The 15,595-nt window shown below is 42.2% G+C and overlaps 1 protein-coding gene across 1 annotated transcript; it reads right to left on the bottom strand.

Moving 5' to 3' along the window:
- Positions 1 to 1,331: 1,331 nt before the first annotated feature.
- Positions 1,332 to 10,689, bottom strand: LOC127308999 (disease resistance protein RGA5-like). The gene is made up of 4 exons (XM_071822806.1): positions 9,902 to 10,689; positions 2,832 to 3,810; positions 1,854 to 2,771; positions 1,332 to 1,524 (listed from the first exon to the last, which is right to left on the bottom strand). Exons 1-3 carry the CDS (start codon positions 10,687 to 10,689, stop codon positions 1,899 to 1,901), a joined length of 2,640 nt encoding a protein of 879 aa, XP_071678907.1. The 3' UTR covers positions 1,332 to 1,524; positions 1,854 to 1,898.
- Positions 10,690 to 15,595: the final 4,906 nt, after the last annotated feature.

Raw genomic sequence — 15,595 nt, 5'->3', positions numbered from 1 at the left:
GGTCACCGTACATCCATTGTCGACTCATCTGCATTTTATATGTATATCAAAAATCATTAAGTACACAACATCATGGATATATGAGTGACCAACTTAATTAATATTCAAGTTCATCACATAAAACTAATTGTTTTTTATAAAAAAGAAGAGGGGCTCACCGAGGTGGTACCGTGCCGGCTAGGGGACGACGCTAGCGATCGACGGCGGTGAGGACGGGGATGATACTAATTAAAACCTACAAAACATACCATAATTTCAGCTCAAATTGCATATAAAAAAATAAAATCACTGACTTAGGCATTTCATCGAACACCTTGATTGCACTACAAAAATAGTACGAGTTAAAACTACCAAAGAACTGAGCTAAATTAGGAACGCCGGAAGGAAGGATGATATTGCTAACCCTTGGATAGATGTATGCCGTTAATCTTGTTAAAATGGTGGAGAAAAATAAAGATTATTGAAGTGTAAGAGGTGGAGAAAAATTTAGAGTGTGAGGAAGAAGAGAAAAATGAGAGCCAGCAGGGGGCTCGGGACGATCTGGGCGATTTTGATATGGCTGGGTACCCTTTGGTACCGGTTCGTGTTACGAACCGGTACCAAAGGTCCAGCCCGGGCCCCACCACGCGTTTTAATTTTGGCCGAAGACCTTTCGTACCGGTTCCTAACACGAACCGGTACGAAAGCTCCTAACGAACCGGTATTAAATCTCCTCGCCCGCCAGAGCCAATCAACCGGTATAGATGACCCCATTGGTACCGGTTCGTAAGGGAACCGGTACCAATGGCTTAGATGGATGAGAGGTTTTCTACTAGTGTATCTTGTTTATTTGGAAATGAGAAGACAGAGAAAAATGTAGCCACGGGCAAAGTTTATATTCTTCTTCTTCCTTGGTCTGTGTTCTGAAAGAGACAAGAGAGTTCAGAGGTAGAAGAAGAAAGGGGCTGAGAGATTCATCCCCAACGGGCGAGGAGGTTGATGTGCTCTGGCTCTGTTGCGTTGCGCTCAACTGATCTCTGCAATCCCTTCCGTCTGAAACTGAAAGTGAAACTCGGCAGGTTTTAGCCCTTGCTAATATATACGACGTCGACCTCAATTAGCAGTATTCTTATACATGGAGAACAAGCAGCTCACACCTCAGTTGAATTGATAGATATCACTTCAGTCGCTTACCAAGTTTTTATCACCACACTGGTAGCAAACAAGCACACCAAAGTCCAAAAACAACAATAAAGATAATTCTGAGGCTGGGAGGAAAGCACCGCCAGTGCAAGCTCCTGCCTTTATTACAAGCATAATTGAAGTCTGACAATAACAATTTAGAGGGTAGAAGCAACTCGAAGTAAATAATGGATGATATCGAAAAAGGAGAAGAAATAGTTGGATGAAATAAACAAATCGGTATCTTGACACATCTTATCTTGTGACATACATATGTGCGTGAGACATCTTCCTCCAGTATGCCTGTAATGTTCTGGCCGTGTTGTTCCAAATGATAGACAATGAAAGCCACTCCTTAATATTCTGAAAACCAAGGGTGGTAAAAGGTTCATAAGAAATAGGCAGGCGTAGTAATAATGAAGAACAGCTATTTGGTACTCGTTTCTAAAGTTAATCTACCTACAGGCTATTTATAGGCGCAAAGCAGCATCTACATTTTAAAAAAAACGTGCAAGCGTAACGCCACACAAGCTTGGTGATATTTCAGCACAAAAATCGTGCTAGAACAAAACGAAAGTTACAAACTACTACTACTAGGTATCAATTAAAGGCTCGATGCACTAAATGGTCTTTGAACGGTAAAGGTTGTACTGAACAAACAAAGTGGGGGAGATGCAGAGATCTGCACATACCTGCTGCTGAGACGAATGATGAATCAGTACCAATTAGGCGAAAACTTAATCTTCTTCCTCCAAAAACTTGATTCCAAATAGCGGATGGCGTGGATTCATTGCTATAGCACTCCTGAATCCAGACTCTATGCTTGTTTTATCAGATTCTGGAGCACCCGTTTCGCAGACAATTTGTGCAGACAATTCTTGGAGTGCTAACAAGTGCTCCATGCCGGCAGGTGCGACTGTGACCCCATCCTGCTTCAACCAGCGGCCATCGAACTTCAGGTTGAGCCTCTGGAGCCTGGGCATTGCACCGGCCTGCAAGGTCATGTTTGATGGGCATCCTATTCCTACCTCAATATTTAAACACTCCAGAGCAGGGAATGCTCTACTCCCACTGATGACAATCTTTTCATGATAATATGCTAATCCGATTTGGATATTCAGGCGACTCAGTGCAGGTAACTCCGCCAGGATACTAGCACCATCATTTAGCAGCTCCATAACCCCGCATTGTAACTCGCAGAGGTTTCGGAGTCTCCCCATCCAGCTAGGGACAATGCTAAACCAGGATTGTTCTGAAATGAGGAGTGTCTGAAGGCGGTAGGGAGTTGGGGGAGGAGACAATGGAAACAAGCCATCTATGCAACCCGCGCCATGGACCAGCAGTAGGTCCTCGAGGCTACCGAGTCTTCCTAGAGAAGAGCAAAGAGCATCCATGGGTTTCTCCATGTTGGACAGATAAGATCTGCATATGAGAGATAGGTATCTTAGATTGGCCAGCTCCCCAAGGCCCTTGATATTATCCAGGCTATTTTTATCAATTTCAAATCCAGTTAGATGGCGCAGGGATTTTATGTGGCCAATTCCATAAGGTTGCAATAGCAAAGCAGCATATGATTTATACACCATCATGTGCAGATGAAGGGTTTCCAACTGTTGTATCACACTACTTTGTATTGGTAGCTCAAACCAATGAGCTGCACTGATCTGTACATACCTTAGATGGTACAATTTACACAGTCCAACATATGAACAAAAGCTGGAGCAGTCAGTACAGAAAACCCGCAAAAACTTGAACTCCGAAAAAGATGGTACGTTCTGTCCACTATCCCCAAACACCATAAGTGACCGGACTTGTGACATACCAATGTTTCCCACGAGCATTGTGGAAGAGAAATTCTTCATACGGATAGACAGCCGGCGGATCTTGCAGTCCAGTCCTGAAATGGCTTGTTGGTTGTCCACTATAGTGAAAAAGTTATCTTCCGCAGACTTAATCAAGATAAGATCGAGCATCATGTCATGCACTTTGCATGTTGTCACTGATCCACGTTTGTCAAAATATATTGGTTGAATAAGGCTCCTATTCACCAACTCATTGAAATAGCTTCTTGCAACCTTCTCCACATCTTGTCCATTTTCTTTAGTGATAAAACCTTCAGCTATCCATTGGTGTTGCAGATTATATTTGTCTATCTTGTAATCCTCTGGATACATACCAAGATATAGAAAACATGACTTAAGATGAGAAGGAAGATCTTTGTAGCTGAGGTTTAAGATTTGCCTCATCTTTTCCAATGTGAGGTTTGTTATTGATCCCAGAGAGTCCCTTACATGTTCCCACCTTTCCATTTGATAGGAGTTTTCACTTGCTAGCATGCTGGATATAGTGATAATTGCAAGAGGCAAACCGCCACACCTTTTGAGAATTTCAACCGATATATCCCAAAGCTCACGAGGGCAAGCTTCTTCGGAGCCAAATATCCTACCAAGAAACAATGTTCTTGAGTCTTCGTTGCTAAGAGGCTTCATTTCTAAAATGTGATGACTTCCATGTAAGCAACATGCTTTGGCCACATCCTGAATTCTAGTAGTTACTATTACTCTGCTGCCAAGATTATTTTGTGGGAAAGCACATTTAATAACATCCCATGCTTGTACATCCCATATATCATCCATTACAATGAAGTACCTAGCAAATATTATTATAACTGTGTGAGTGAAATACAATATGTATCACAAAGTGGAGCAAATAGTAAATTACTCTAGTCAGTCAACTATTAGCAGCGATGTAAGAACAATATAGCCACATTACTCCGTGTTAGTTTATACGGAAGATAATTTAATCAATTGTCCAAAAAAGTCATGCCACAAATCATTTTTCCGGACTTATTCACTTTTCCTATTGTGTGACCAGTATTGAACCAAACTTCAAGTTTTGCAAGACCCACTACCACCACTCATCTGCATGGCTTAGTCCAGCACCAGCGTCATCGGCCAAGAGACACTACACCGCCTCTCCGTTTCACTCAACATTGCCCACGCCATCACTGGACACTGCTCATCGGGATCTGCCAGAGAGCTAGGGGTGGATAACGAGCTATCTTGGCTGGATTCCTTGTTAAGCTAGCAAGTTCAAATCCTCAACTCGTCTTGACTCCCTAAATACTAGAGTTGCCTCGCCAATCATAAAAAAATACTATGCAAATAAAAAAAACATGATTAATCTATTATTATATATTAAAAGCAAAAGAAGAGATTTGAACGGAGACATCAGGTTAATCCACATAGACTTAAAATATATACTTCGTTCGTCTTAATTTTAACGGCTGAGATTTAAAGCCAACGAGTGTTACGTAAAAAGTTGTCACGTTTCAAGATCCTGTAACGTGTAGTCTCCTTTTAATACGATCAAAACTATGTAACATGTAGTTCTGGTACGTACACATCTTTTTTTTTCTGGACTCGCGCCCCTACAATTGTTTAAAGCGTGCAAGGCTATTCTTTCTAGGGAATACGTGTTCAAGACAGACTCTACGGAATACGTGTTTAAACCTGAAATAAAGCACGTCCATAAAAAAGTGCCGACAATTACCGTTCGTTGCCTTAATCCAGTATGGGAGATAAATCTACCAAACATACACATGAACGTGAGCATAAAAAGGCTAGCTAGAATGTGATTTCCTTCCATGTATTTTGCATAAGTAAGAGTCCCAGCGATATACAAAAGGTAATGGAAATGGAAGGATTATACATGCTCGATTACTGTCACTAGAGGAAATTCGATACGCCGATGTCCATATGCCTACACCGACGGTGTTTTATTGGGGCCGTTGGCGTAACTCTGGAGGAGGGGAGCCGAGAAGCCCGGCCGTCGACGAAAAAAAACCGTCTGCGTACATCCTTCAACGCCGACGGCCACAGTTGGCGTATAAAAGAACGTCGGCATAGAATGATGATGGCCGTCGTTGTACCGCCAGCCGTCGGCGTAGAGTGAAGATGGTCGTCGGCATAGTTTGGCCACGTGGGCTCGTACACTCCCGTGCTGACGCCTCTTGGACGGAACTAGTACGGCGTCATGTCAAGATCTACGCCGTACCGTCAAAGATTTTTTCTAATAAACCCTACCATGCTACTATTGTTATTTATTTATTTTCAATAGTTCGAATTTAGTTATATTATTAAATAAATTGGAGGGATGCCTGATTAGTGGTATCCACACCTCGGCCCACATAAAATATGAGTTCTATTCGCCATATGTGCGCGTCAAGCTAGACCGACGGCTTGACGATCAGCGTACAGCAGAACCTAGCCGACGGCAAGGCCGCCGGCGTATAAGTGTACTATGACGCCCTCTAGCGTTGACGCGTGGTAGGCTAGGCCGACGGCAAGGCCGTCGGCGTACTTTTAAACGGACGTCAAGTCATGGCAACTGACGGGGCAGCTGCGCCGACGGGGAGAGATGCCGACGGCTAGACGCGACCGTCGTCGTATCTACTAGCAGGGGCGGAGCTGGAGAGAACATCTTCCTGATGCACAACTAAGCTTGAAGCCTTTTCTACTTGTATTTCTGCCTCCCTGATGCACGTTTTGCTGCCTAGCCTGATGCACTACCTCTCATTGAGCTCATAAGTAGTAGTAAACAAATTTCTTACCCTCATGCATGTGCATCAGGGTGAGCCCAAGCAGATCCGCCCCTGTCTACTACGCCGACGGCCAGGGAGAGTACACCGACGCTAGAGACTTCGATGGGAGTACGCCGACGGTGGCCGTCGGCGTAGATCCGCGGCGACGGCCTGCTGTGGCTACGCCGACGGCTGCTGGCCGTCAGCGTAGCAGTGTAGTCCCGTAGTGTGTATTCATTTTTAACTATGCTCAGATTTTGTTCATTTATTAAAATATTTACTCCTTTCAATTTAAAATAATTTCTCAAAAATAGATGTATCTACATAGTAAACAAATCTAGACATATTTATTTTTTAACACTTATTTAAAGCTGAGGAAGTATAATAATTCATATTTTGGTAGATGAAATAAAACTGAAATATACTCCTAACATATCTACGTGACAGAATATACTGATCTATGCATGCATGTGAATGGTTGAATATACAAAAGCATCACAAAACAACTATATATTCCTAATTTCAGTATCAACTATACGAATATTTTGAAAACTCAGTTTAGTGATAAGTTCCGCAAAATTTCAACCATATGAGACATATTTTTTTCACAAAGACCGTGATTGTATATCATGTTTAGTTTAACTAGCTGATCCGCAGCCTCTAAAAAAATTAGAAATGTCATAAAATCTTAATTTTTGAATTGTATTCGTATATTAGTTATGTGTTGACATATTAAATAAAGGAAAAATTTCTGCATGTCACCGTTATTTTCCGGCGTTTGCCAAAACGCACTGTCCGATAACGTTTTTATCGGGGTACCATTATAATTTTGTGGAATATTTGCCATAGCACACCGCATGGTTAAAATGGGAAAGTTTGGAACATAATTGTAATGATACATGAAAAAAATACAATCGCGCAGGGTGTTTCGGAAAACGCAAGAAAGTAAGTATTCCCATTTAATAATGGTCAAATGGTCATCGTGGAGAACATGCCAATCTCTATATCTCACATCCTGTTAAGTATAAAGGAGAGGAATAAAAAATGGCAATGTCACAAAAATTATGTACTCAATGCTTAAGGCCTACCTATTAGCATGACAATTGTTTTCATTTCAAGATTATACATCTATATTATTTCTTCTCATATTATCTAATATCCATTTGGTTATAATATAGTCATATTGACCGTTTCAACACAATGAAGACGATGCCCTCGCATTTGCGAGGGCCACTATGCTAGTTTTGTAAAGCAGCATAAAAAATGCACAAGTGAATAGCGCCCCGTACTAGAGAAACAACCCTACAACACCTTGTGTACCACAAGGAGTCCGCAATTTGAAATATGAACTTAAATATCCAATGATTAAGCCCATACTATTACTGACGAGTCAAAATAATATTGCTGGGAGGTGCATTTCTGCACATGGGCACATATGCACACGTTATCTTGTCCATGCATTTTCTTTCGGGATCTGTGTCCAGCCTGCTTTTCTTCTGCTATAAATAGAGGCAATGGGTAGGCACCGTGCAGATTTGGTGTGTACTGGGCCCGTGTTCGACGGACGCTTGCTCATTCCGGTTGGCGAACCTGGGTCTGTGGTACATGTTGTTGAGAAATATGGACCCGTGACCTGTGGTACAGAATTCAGAGTCCACGAGATACCTCGTTGCTGCGAGCTTGAGGGGCATCGAGGGAGAGAGAAGCAGGTGGCATGGGATATGGATTTCTTCGAGCATGGAGTGGCCGTGCCTGAGAATGAGGACCCTGTAGATCCTGTGAATGGAGGGAGGGCATGAGTCGTGGCCGCAAGAAGGACGCGGCAGCGAGTGGCGCTGCGTCCGCTGCCTCCGTCGGTCCGTCCCATAGCTCGTCGGTGCTAGCTTGTAGATCTGGAGCTGCACCTGCTGACCCTAGAGCTAGTTTTTTGATCAGCCGACATGGCGCTCGCGGCCAGATAGGCACGCGCGTACAACTGGAAATGCGTACATCTCAAGCTGACGGGTTGAAGCAGAAGCACACAGGGGATGTAGAAGAGCAACTCCAATAGTATAGGCAGTTATTGGCTACAAGCAAGATGTCATGTTATCTATAGCCAATAAGTACTATAGTTAGCTATAAGAATATACAGTACTATTTTCTCAATTGATGACCCACCTTTCATTCGCACAACTTGCTTAGGAGCACGTGCTAGAGCTAGCTCTTGAATAAGAGCTCACTTACAATCTCTCTCCTCGAACTACACACAAATATGTTATTTTAATCCTTATAGCTAGCTAACTAGTACTTATTGTACTTGCTCGAAGTGAGTGTGCTGGGTTGAGCCTCACGAGGCAGCGCATCATGGGAGGCAATGAAGCGCAGGTTGAGGACGCCGAGCGGCACGGCTGCTTGGCCGTGGCCTAATGCCCTTCGCTGGTAGCCATGGAGGAGTGGGTGGAGCGGCTGCGGCCTTCGCCCCCGGCGGCGGTTCGGCGGTGGTACACATGATCCGCGCCGCCCTTTTCCTCTCTGGTGATCCGGCAGGAGTGACTGGCGGTGTGGGGACTGCTGGTCTAGCTTTTTTTGGTGGTGGTCCTCGGGTTTCTCTCATGCGAACATAAAGACCTGCCGGAGGCTAGTCTGCCTTGATCTGGCTGGAGTGATGAGTTTCGAAAGGCGCCACCGGCGAATGGAATAGTGCATCTTTTACCTGAAGTTTGCTGGATCGGGTGGTATTCGGTCGCGCGCACCTAGGATTTTATTCCGACCGTTTGGTTTTGGAGGGAGCGGCGCGAAGCTCTATTATGTGTTGACACCATGTGACTGTTTGGTCCATGGTGAAGTCAGAAGAAGGAATATTATGAAGGCCGGATTGGAGGACTAGCTAAGGGAGGTTTAAGTCTACGCGATGTTGAGGGACTTGCTTGGCGTTCCGGGCTTCGCAACAGTGGTATGAAAGTGGGGGCGGCAACACAGGTGAAGTTCAGAGTCCTACCTTTCAGGGTGAAAACCCAATGTCTGACCTTAACTGGTTGTGTCTGGCAATGACCTTCTCGGAGGCATTGTTTTGAGAGCGGGGACTATCTTTAGGGTGAAAACCTAAGGTCTTTGGTCGGGTGACGATGGCGCTGGTGCACCGTTCCCTTCTTGAAGGCGTCGCTTTTGGAGAGTCTGTATTTCAGGTGTTGTCTTGGTGGTGGATGTATTGTTGTTGCTAGGTCTAGGATGCTGTTGCGGGACTTTGTGTTTCTTAGTTTTCTTTGCTCTTTTTTGGCGGTGTGCATCCGTACTTCCATTAGGTGTTGCGTTGTTGCAGAGACCGGGTGTAATTGGTATCTTTTCTGAGTCGACTGTAATTGGTATCTTTTGATATTAATATATTTCCTTTGTCGAAAAATAAGGACTTTCTTGAATGCACAACTGCTATTGTACTCAGAAGGACCCATACACTAATAATGAAGAAATCTCATGCAATTTTGGGTTACGCGCTACTGAGTATAGCTGGGTAATGTTTGCTGCATAGATAAAACTACTATGATGATTGCACAAAGCATACGGCTGGTTATAAGAACACATATCATCTAATATAAACACATATGACTGCTTAGAAACACACCGTACCCGTCCTTACAAGTGATTTATGGTCCCGTGGAACCAAACTTTTGTGATAGCCATTCGATTCGTAAACAATTCGGTGAAAAAGAATGTGTGTGAAAGGATGCCATCACACACGGTTTATTTAACTGTGCGCACTGTAGAAGAGCATCGCCCACCCTTACGTGGTGACGGTAAGGTTTGCCGTGTGGGATGGGCCATTTCAACCGTGTGTGATAGCATGTTCTGCCTTCGAATCGCAAACGATTTAGTGAAAAAGAACGTGTGTGAAAGGAGGCCCATAGCACATTGTTTATGTAGAAGAGCATCGTCCACCCTTACATAGTGACGGTAAAGTTTACTGTGTGTACGGGCCATTTTAGTCGTGTGGGATAGCATGTTCTGTACTAATGCAATACCATATCAGCACACACTAATCACTCCGATAAAAATTGTTTAATATGACATAGTACAAATAGCTAGAAAATTATTAGAAGAGAGTGAGAGCACTAAGTGAATGCATTACATGTTTTGAGACATCAAAGACAATAAACAAGAAAACACAAAAAGTATAATATGTACCTTTTATGTTGTAGACGTTTCCTGAGTATGTCGATAAGAACATTTAACGCCAAATCATTAGAAGGTGGTGCATCCCCAAGCTGAAACAACAAACTATAGAGAAGTTTTGGGATGTTCGGCTTTTGAGACACCGACACAAAAGCAGTCTGGTGAAATCTTCCCTTCAGTCTCATAAGTACCACATTGGCAAGTGTTGATTTTCCTAGACCTCCAAATCCCACAATTGATACCATCTTCAGCTGCTTGTCCTCGTCAGCTAGCAAGTTGACAAGCTCATTCGTTGGCTCTTCCACACCAACAAGATTAGCCGCATCTTCATAGAGTGTGACAACTCGTGAATGCATGGCCACATTGAATGATGGGGGAGTATCAGGCTTGTACACGGGGGTGTAGCGTTGGCGCCAAGCGCTTGCCTCAAGCGCAAGTGCCTTGATCTCCTTGATCTGGCCACCAATATTGTGACGAGCCCTCAAAGTTTTGAGGCGATTAATAGTGTTGCTAAAGAAACCAATATTTTTATTGCTCTGCCGAAAGTTCAGCATGAAATCATCGATAATGTCCTCTGTGTCATAAGACATCTCCCTCACCTTGTCTCTCCATCTCGTCGTTGGTCGATCTAGCTCGTCTAGATGAGAAAGCTCCTCAAGAGCATCCTTCATGCCAGTAAGCTCATCGCTGATCAACTTGACCTCTTTTCGGAGGTTCTTCAACTTAGCGAACTCATCCCCCATAAGGGTGGCCAGTTTATCCAAGAGGGGTTTCATTACAGCGATAGAAACGGCCACCATTGTTGACGTTGTTATTACGACCATCTTTTTATGGCCAACCTTTTATCTTGGCTCCTAGTTATACCTATGCGCCTGCAGTATATATGAGGGTGTCAATCGGAGTCACTTAAGAAAATTCAGAAAACAATCAATCCAATCGATATACACTAGTGCCAGCTTGTACTATTGAAGTGTTCATCTGTTTGAAAGCATCAGTTTCTGGAGATTTCATAGCAAACCAATGATACATAGGTTGTGTGTAGTGTAGTCGGGGTAAGAAGCTAGACCTGAGCTTAGATAGATTAAATTACCTGAAAGTTTGACCGCGTGGTGTGCTTGCTTGGAGTAGATCAAAAAGACTTTGCCGGATGTGAAGAAGCCCGCCGGCCACCACTGGTGGATAGAAGAAGCCCGTCGGCCACCTGGTGGTGGATGCGGCCAGCGGTCGTCCGTCTATGGCCGGCGGCGGCGTTGTATGTGTGATGCGATCGAATTACAGGGACACTGGTGGAGCAGTGCTGATGGATCAGAAGGAGAGAAAAATGCAAGGTGAAGATGACCAACGAGAAATGTAGACAAGTACAGAAGTATTGCTGTAGAATCGATCTTCCTTCGTGGTGTGGTTGAGAAGGAATAAGTTGGCGACGAGGCGGATGCATGTTGGAGTTTTATATTATCCAAGTCAACTGTCATCACGCAGCTAGATGCCGTTGGCATCATCACTGGACCTTACATAACCATGTGCAACACGTAGCCCAGTGGCCATGGATGCACATTGTATTTTTCTTACTACTAGTACAAATGCCCGTGCGTTGCCACGGGAAAACAAGACATGAAGAGAGGTGATTTCATTTTGATAGTCGCCACAAGCACGATGATTTGTAGTTTCGACCCAACGGTTATACACCGACATTTTTATCCCTCCTCCTAACCCTTGACCAATAGCATGTGCTTTTTTGTCTCTTTTATACCTCTATCAATTCTATAGTGTACAATCTAGCGATTTCCCACCATGTTAGCCATCTTTGCTTAAGACAATAGGTAATTGCAAATTCCTTGCAACAGGGTTATAAATACTCTAATGGTTCTACACCAATCATGTCAAACATGTAATCTTAAAATTGTTGTACACATCAAACGTTAATTGTCAAGTTTTACGCACACACATAATATTATGTGTAAGTCAAGACCTAGACACTAAACAGATACTTCGAGAAATAAAACAAGGTTTAGTATGCCCGTGCCTTGCAACGGGCTTGAATTGAACTAAACATCTTCAGTTTGAAGCATATTTAATCTCATCAAAATTTAAATGCACTTAAATGTTCTACTATATAAAAAAATCCAAACAAAAGTAAGAGAAAAACTCGCCATTTACCTTGCAATCCTTCTTTGCATCATTGGATATCTAAAGTATAAAGTCGTCATGCAAAAAAATTAACATGAGAAAAGCACTAAATAAAATATATCTTCCTAAATTGCCAAAACATGTCTTAAGGTTTTTTTTCTGGGAAAGCCGTCAAGTGAGGTCTACATTGCACTGTAACTACAAGTTAATACATTGCATGCTAAAACTATTTTGCAAGAAGAGAAACAACGGTAAAAATACATGTCTTTGTCCCAGAGCTCACAACAGAGCCATCTGTCTGAATGTTGTTGTTGAATATTGTTAGCTAAGACCTAACTCTGAACGTTTAACTCCCTATGGATGTTGTTCCTAATGAAAGAAAAAATAGTCTTTGAATTTTAGGTCTGAATTCAGCGGCCATCCTATATTATCCATTAATACATATTTCATTATAGTTTAATATAGATATCATGTAATATTTTCTCTACACAATCCCAAGCATTCCATAGTACTCAACTAAGAAGACAATTGTATAGTACAAAGTTGATCTAACTGGTACATTCACAACTGTTCATGCATTACAAGCAATCTTCGTTTCACTTGACTCTTCCCACTTCAGTACTACACACATATAGCTAAGCACAGTACAACATCATAAAAGATGATCCAATAATTTTACTAATTGTCACCTCCTAGCTAGAAGCTTAGTCGTAATCTTTGCAAGCTATCTTCTTCAATCAAGAAGTGTCTTGGTCATGTACGTCGGCTTTTTCTAATCTTCTACCAAACTCTATGCATCAGTTTCCTTTCAGGCTTCAGTTTACACCTACAATTTAAAGGGAGGGAAACATGTGACAAGATGAAAAAATGCACATACTCGTGGCACTGAACCACTAATTTAAAGCCAGCCTCCCAGTTCAGTCAGTCCTACTTCATTACTTCCAAACAAAAAACACGCTAGTCGCAAGTTGCAAGAGCATTGGTCGATGTAGCCAGCTCGACAGATGGAAGTAATACAAATGTGTTCATGCCTAATTACTAATGAGATATTTACCTATCTACCTATCTGCAAAATCAGTTCACTATGCAAACAACAACATGAATTCGTGGAAATTCTTCACATCATCTTACCTCAATGATAGATTAAGAGATACCACTTTATATCTTTAGAGTGAACAATAGTTACAACCATTGAACACCATGTAGAATTAAATTAAATAGTCAGAGCACAAAACATAGGTTTAAAATTATATCATGATCCTTTAAAGAAGCATGTGAAAACAAAAACTGACTAAACATGGTAAAAAAAAGTAGGCAATGCTACTTTGTCTATTGATTTTCTTTTTCTTCTTCTTCCTTGAGAAAATTACCTATTGATCTCTTGGATGTCCTAGTTGTTCAATTGAGAGAAGAACTAAAATGTGGACATAGACATTCTTTTCTTCAAAGTTGTTTCAGAAAGTTTACACTATCCCTGAATCACAAGTCAAGTGAAACTAAATTTTAAATAGGCACGCAACTCTATATCTGTGTGAAATGAAAAGCTAATGGCACATAAATTCTGACCATGGGCATCTTTGAACTCGGGATGACAATAGCACCAAAGAAACCAGAGAAACACCAGTCATTTATTTCAACAGGATAAGGACACGAATGATCATCGTAGCACATGCTGACACTCAATAGGTGGCCAACATAAGTAGCTCCTATCTTCGGCGGCTTGAGTAAAAGAAGCATTCAGATTTAAACACCCAGAGCGGTACAAAAGAAACACATCAAGATTTCCATCTTATCAATACCATTGGGAGTTCACCTTACCCAATGCAATAAAACTTTTCGGAAAAGGATAGCGAAAAGGGCGCAGTACATACCTTGAAGAGGTGGCGGTCAAAGCTTAGTTGCACGTCCTTGAAAGCAACACCATCGTCTCCAGCGCTTCAGGGCCTGGTCCAGACATGCGAGCAACACCATCGTCTCCAGCGCTGGGTCCACCCCTTCACTTCCTTGGCGGTGCCGCAGCTGCCTTGGCGTTCACGTGTGGCATGGGGGTTTAGCTGAACCTGAATCGTACATACAAAATCCTCAGAAAAAATACTGCAGTAATAACTCTATAGAGAACTGGAGTGATGAGAAAGGATTTGATTTGCATCACAACGGGGAAGAACAATATCAATTAATTACGCAATCTGACGGCAGGGACAACATGGACAAATGTGCCGGTGACGGAGAGCGAGTACGCAGGTAGGAGTTAAGGCTTCCACTCTGTCCAGCCTACGGCGAAGCACGATGAGCTCCTCCGATTTGTCACATCTGTGAAGCCAGTGCCCGCGGCTGCTGTGGCAGCTCCCCTTCTGGCCACCAGCCTTCCCAAACATCTTGCACCTGCTTCTTTAGCCAAATTTCACGGTATCATAGCCTTTGGCTTGGGAATTCTGCAATAGTCGATGCATGCTAATGAATCCATCAGTGAGGTTCGTTAGATGCATTGCATGGCATCATAGCCTCTATCTTGGGAATTCTGCAACAGTCGATGCATGCTAATGAATCCATCAGTGGAAAGTGAAAAACTGAATATTTAGCTGCACAACTGAAATATTGGTGATTTTATTTTTTTCTTCTATGATTTCAGACACAGACCACACAAGGCACACGGCAAGGCAGTCATCACTGAACCCCTTTCTTTCCCTCCATGAAGTAGAGAACACTGATTATAGCAAACTTACTCTCCAACTATAGCACACGATTATCTAATTAAAAGTTTGTTATCTTTATGGTCTTCATAATAGATATTTTTATTTCAACTTTTAAAATCACGACATCCCAATGTATATTTCTATATATGCTTTAGTGGTTAAAGAAAAAGATAGTTCCATACAATTCCAGTGTACTACTACCTAGTACTTGTCAGGTAAGTATCATGATCCTTGGCTGCAGCATGCGGTGCCTAGCATTCTGGAATCCATCGGACGGAGATTTTTTTTGTTAATCAGGTGATATACAGGAGTATATTTAAGCGGGTAAATAGGAAATGGGTTTTGTGAATCAATCACCTTGCTTCGCTAACCATTGAAGGCAGGCAGCACATACCAATTTCCTTTGCTTTCTTCTCCTCCCATCTCCGCATTATATTTTCTGACTCAATTAGTCAGATGGCGAACAACAAAAAGTAATCTGATGCAAACAACTTTTTTAGAAAAGGATAAACATGAACCTGAAACAAAATTCAGTAAATAAAATACTAAATGTTCAATAAAGAATTCCAAATCATATTTAACTATTTGTTACAAAAGTTGTTATTTCTGTCATCAGGTAACTATCTCTCGAAGCATTGTCAAATATTGTTGGTTAAGCTAAATCTTGTAGACACTTAAATCATGCTTAAAGGCACCCGAGAAGTTTTACTGCACAATATATTACTAATTTCTTATAGGAGTTTTCATTTTCCATGGACCGAACAAGTGACAAGATTAAACATGAAATAATTGCCTACTTACCCCCAGCTTACATGTAATCATATCAAGAATTCAAGACCACGATTTTAAACAAGAACCATCAATGACTTACTGTAGATGTAGTGTG

Source organism: Lolium perenne, chromosome 6 (assembly GCF_019359855.2).
Source record: "Lolium perenne isolate Kyuss_39 chromosome 6, Kyuss_2.0, whole genome shotgun sequence".
Lineage (NCBI taxonomy): Eukaryota > Viridiplantae > Streptophyta > Magnoliopsida > Poales > Poaceae > Lolium > Lolium perenne.
The sequence above is the reverse complement of the archived record's forward strand: the minus strand, read 5'-3'. Positions and strand labels throughout refer to the sequence as shown.